This window comes from Penaeus japonicus, unplaced genomic scaffold (genome assembly GCF_977035675.1).
Source record: "Penaeus japonicus unplaced genomic scaffold, GWHDUDI00000001_assembly GWHDUDI00000013, whole genome shotgun sequence".
Lineage (NCBI taxonomy): Eukaryota > Metazoa > Arthropoda > Malacostraca > Decapoda > Penaeidae > Penaeus > Penaeus japonicus.
This window is the reverse complement of record NW_028234415.1, coordinates 44,072,274-44,077,273: the sequence shown is the minus strand read 5'-3', so window position 1 is coordinate 44,077,273 and position 5,000 is coordinate 44,072,274. Positions and strand designations below refer to the sequence as shown.

Here is a 5,000-nt window from a genome sequence, read left to right as displayed (position 1 = left end):
ATGAATGTAGAAAAGGATGTAGGGAGGGAGGAAAAGGAAAAGAAAGAGTTAGAGGGAGTGTGTGATGAAGGGGGAGTGGGAGAGAAAGAAATGGGTTGGTGGGAAAACAGAAAGAGTAGAAAATTGAATATATATAGACAAGAAATAGCATTATGAAATAGCATTACAAGTGAGTATAACACAGAAGCTTAATTTTCCATGCAATCACAGGACAATCCCCGTGTATTTGAAATTATACAAAAACAAAACTTCATGAGAATAACAAAATTTTACCTGAGCCACCAAGGTTATACGAAACGTATTGAGGTGCAAAGCTTTCATCATCACTGCTGTCGCAGGAGTACTTGGTGTGACCAAACATGGACTCGTTGTATGAAGGTGGAGCTGTAAGAGTGAGCTTTCATTAAAATATGAATGAGAATGTAATAGGATGAGTTACTGAAGGATATTTGCATCTTGTGAAGAGGGCAGAGTCAAATAAGCATTTCAATTGAATTCACTCAGATCAGGACTTTCTGGAAGGTGGTAACTAGGTGTTAATATGTAGCATTCATCTTTATATGTCTCATTGAGAGACTGATATTGAGTTTAAAAGTTTTAGCACACTTAGTGAGAAACCAGGAAAACACTTCCTGCATTGGCTTTCTAAGTACGGAAACTTGACCTCATGTCTTTATTTCTTGCAAAAGCATACAAATATCATGATTAAGATGAGAAAATCTAGTCAAAATCGACAGAAATATAAATGAAACTGTGCATGATATTTGGTTTAGGTTTTCTCAGCATGCTTGTGAGTCTAGGTAAGAAATAGGTAAGAAATAAATAGCCAGAGGAGATCATTGGTTACTCAAACACTAACTGGCATCACACTCGATAAAGAGGATGAGATCAGATTGTTACCTGATCTGTGATACTGAACATGACTCACATTTGTGTATCTTCCAGAGTTACCGATCATCTTAGTTTAAGAGTCAAGGTGAGAAGTAAGTTGCTATAAGGGGTTTTCAAGTACCCAACCACCAGATAAGGAAGATAAAGTCAATTCTGAGATAGCAAATATGCCCTTTGCCGACCTTATTTCAATCTTACCTCAACAGTCACCAATTACCCACTTCAACTTCCAAAAGAGACAAAAACCAGACACAAGTTATACTTGTAATGTCCATATACATAAGCCCAGACACACATTTCAGAAATTATAGTATTGACATATAAATACTATTCTTTATTAACAATATCCTCCAGGCTGCAGACAATGATATATCAGGACCTGTACAGATGGTTATTAGCTGTAAGGAATAAGGGGAGCGTCCCAATGTCAGTTGCACATATATCACTCAATTTCAATAAATTATATATGTTTTTTCTGGCTCTGGTCTTATTTATTATCTAGAAAAGGCAAAACATATTTCCTTATAATTTGATTCTAATGGAAAATGAAGAATGAAAGAAAGACAAAAATTTAGCATTCAAAGGGAGATATGAAAATTAATATGTGAAAAATAGATTGTGAATAAAGTATTAAATGAAATATGTTTATATATTATAATAAACTATTCATTAAAATGTTAAATATTTGAAAGACCATACATAAACAAACAATTTCTGGTTATATAAGTTCAAGACTGGCTTTCTTATGATACTTCATTATTTATAAAATTACAAATTCAAGCGTAAGAATTTTATGCTTTTGATTTACAAGTATAAAATAATTTATAAATAAAGCAGATATTCCCAGGCAATACTCAATACTCACGCAAGTTGGGATACTGCTGTATTCCTGGGAATCCGAAGTTCATCGGAGGTGCTGTAGGCTGCCCCCCTGGGAAGCCTGGCATAGGCATAGGACCTGGTGGGGGCACAAAACCAGGTGCCATGGGTTGACCTGGTATTCCTGGAGCCCCAAAGCCAGGTGCCATGGGTTGACCTGGTATTCCTGGAGCCCCAAAGCCAGGTGCCATGGGTTGACCTGGTATTCCTGGAGCCCCAAAGCCAGGTGCAGGAGGCTGAGGTGGCATCCCTGGGGCTGCAAAGCCTGCTGCGGGAGGCTGACCTGGCATTCCTGGTGGTGCATAGCCAGGTGCTGTGGGCTGGTTCCAGTAACCAGGAGCTGGAGCAAATATGCCAAAATTCTCTTGCAAAGGAATTGACCCGATGATAATGGGAGCTTTGTGTGAAAGGTTCCCATGGCAGCCACTTGGAGACAAATAAAACTAGAATGTAGAGAAAAGTTCTCCATTAGTTTCCAGTCAAAACAGTTAAAGGAATTGGTTGGTTAAACCACATGAACATGCCCTGTCCATGAAGGTAATACCCCCCCCCCCACCACCACCACCAATTCTTTATAGATGGGAATGTGGGAGGATAAGCTACTGATGGATGTTTTCATCTTTTTAAAAGGGAAAAGTGGAGTTAAAAATTTAGATGGTTCCACATGTTTAGTCTCCAAGAAGTTAATTAGTAAGTCTACCTAATGTCAGCATTAGGCCTACTCTTAACCCTATGACGACGGTGCGTCGCACTCGTGTGACACAGCCAAACTCCCGATGCCGGGGCATCATGCCAGTGTGACGATTTCAATGCAATATTGCAATCGCCCGGCATAGGGGTTTTCGCGTAGAGTGTGCCCCATCGGGAAAGGGTTAAGCATTCCAATTTCACCAGAAAAAAAAGTAATTACTATTATCATTATTAATGTTATCAATATCATTATCAATATCAATATTACATTAGCATTATTATTGGTATTATCACTATTGCTATTCTCATTCTAATTATCATTTTTATTGTTGTCATTATCTTTATCGTTAGCATTATCAGTATTGTTATTCTTATTCTTGTTTTCATTTCTATTATGAATATTACCATCATTATCATCATATTATGATCATTAATCTTATTATCATCAACATCATTTAAATTATTATCATTATCATTATTATCATCATCATCATCATCATCATCATCATTATTATTCTAATAACCATTTCTTAATCTTATTATCATCAACATCATTTTCATTATTATTATTATTACTATTATTCTAATAACCATTTTCATCATTCTTATTATTGTTATGATCATCATTATTCTCATGTTAATAACAAAGACAACAATAATATTCATAAAAAAAAGAAACTTTTTCAGGATAAGGAATAAACAGATGAGATCAGGTAGGCTTGCTAACTGACTCCTTGATGAACAAGTACTTTTGTAATCATATATGTGTAAAAATAATAATTATACAAAACCAAGGTGACAGTGCAAATATAAATGCCCTCCCCACACGAACAGGTAAATGAGATAATGTAAGAGCTCAAATAAGAACCAATAAAGCAATCCCGACATTCTAGTAATAAGAAAAAACACGTTCCTACTTGGGACAAGCTGTTAAAAAGAACAAGTGCACAGAAAGAGAAAGACTGAGGGAGAGCAAGAATATGTATGGAAGAGCGAGCAGAAACAAAGTTGGTTAATCTTACCTCAAGCACGTAATCAATGTCGATGATCCTACAGAATTCTAGATTAGAGGGTGGCAGAGGTGGGATGATCATTTCCACACCTGACCAAGTGTCGTCTTCTCCAGCTGGTATTTCACCCCTCTTAATCTCAGCTACTGTTTGGTCTACAGTCTTTGTATTACCCTCTGCATAAAATTTCAATACCTGAAAGGTTTGGTTTGATCAGTTGCAATTGTTGAAATTATGAAAGCATGGACAACTATAATGCATGCATCCTTTCCTTCCACTTGAATACGGAAAAACAAGTGGTGAAAAAGTGCAAACGGAATAATGATAAAGTGTATCATGACACCTACCTGTTTTAGTGTAGCCTTGCTGTAGGAGACTTTACTACGGGTCATATTGGTCAATTCAGCATTGAGCAAGAGCTTCTGGCCAGGTACGTAGCCTGAGCGGGGAATGCGGACAACCATGGACAGAGGGCCACTCCTGCACCAGCAGCAGCAAAGGTACTTATGATCGTTGCATTCAATTGGCATCTGAAGGGTAGGAGGAAAAGGTTGGGGAGAACTAATTGAGCAAATAAATAAATGAAAACAAGAAATATGAACAAGGATAACATAATGACTTCTGTTTAAATATCTAATAGATGCAGAGGTTAAAATCATAGTGTAAATAAATATAATATCAATAAGGATATTATCAATACTTTATGTCCATGAATATAGCAATGAAAATAACAATTAATAAATAACAATAAAGAAAAAAAAAATCCCATATTAACCTTGAACTATTCTTGACCTAAGACTCAAAATACAAAACACTACCATCGTTCAAGTACTAACTTGAGCTTGAGGATTGCTGTTCAAGTCCAAGAGAGTGTTCACCGAGTAAGGCCTCTTCGTCTTTTTGTCTCTACCCCATGGAATGTCCATCTTGGCCTCGCAGCGATGTCGGACTTGGCCGACGGTCGACTCGAAAGAGGACGGAATTCCATTGGGCAGAAGGAAGGAAAAGTTGAATTGATGGGTTCCTGGTGGAAGTTCACTCTTTTGACCTTGAATATGTGTGCGGCAGCAGGGAAGGACGAGGAGATGAAAAAAAAAAAGAAGGTTTAATTTGAAAACACAACCAAAGACACAAATATCAATAATGTGAAAATCATTATAAAAGAAGGCAAAAGTTGAAAAAAAAACAAAAAAAAAACACTAACCATTTCCCCAGACTCGATACTCCATCGTATAATAAGTCTCTGAGCTGTTGTAATGTACCGTTTCCGTCTCACTTTTGCCATCGACTGTAACTGACCTGTCTTCAGTCCAATGAACTCTCCCGAAGCCTTTGAACTTCACTTCAATACCTGAAAACAAAAGAGTATATTTGATATGCCTGTGATTATTAAAATATCTAAGTATAAACTGCTTGATTACTGATATGAAGTTGCTGATATGAAGTGAATGCCTATTTATGTGTAATAATACTTTGATTATCATGTGCTAACTTATCTTCTCAGACATTTAATGCATAAAATATGGCAGA

The 5,000-nt window shown here is 36.7% G+C and overlaps 1 protein-coding gene across 10 annotated transcripts in view; it reads right to left on the bottom strand.

Annotated features, from left to right (window-relative positions):
* LOC122252570 (arrestin domain-containing protein 3) overlaps nucleotides 1-5,000 on the bottom strand; it is a 21,921-nt gene that overhangs the window by 9,715 nt on the left and 7,206 nt on the right. For all 10 annotated transcript variants that reach the window (XM_043015103.2, XM_043015099.2, XM_086543599.1 and 7 more), the window contains exons 3-8: nucleotides 4,675-4,821; nucleotides 4,307-4,518; nucleotides 3,818-4,000; nucleotides 3,483-3,665; nucleotides 1,757-2,213; nucleotides 274-384 (exon numbers count right to left, since the gene is read on the bottom strand). In XM_043015103.2, coding sequence (XP_042871037.2) covers nucleotides 274-384; nucleotides 1,757-2,213; nucleotides 3,483-3,665; nucleotides 3,818-4,000; nucleotides 4,307-4,518; nucleotides 4,675-4,821 — 1,293 coding nt within the window. The remainder of the gene's footprint in view (nucleotides 1-273; nucleotides 385-1,756; nucleotides 2,214-3,482; nucleotides 3,666-3,817; nucleotides 4,001-4,306; nucleotides 4,519-4,674; nucleotides 4,822-5,000) is intronic.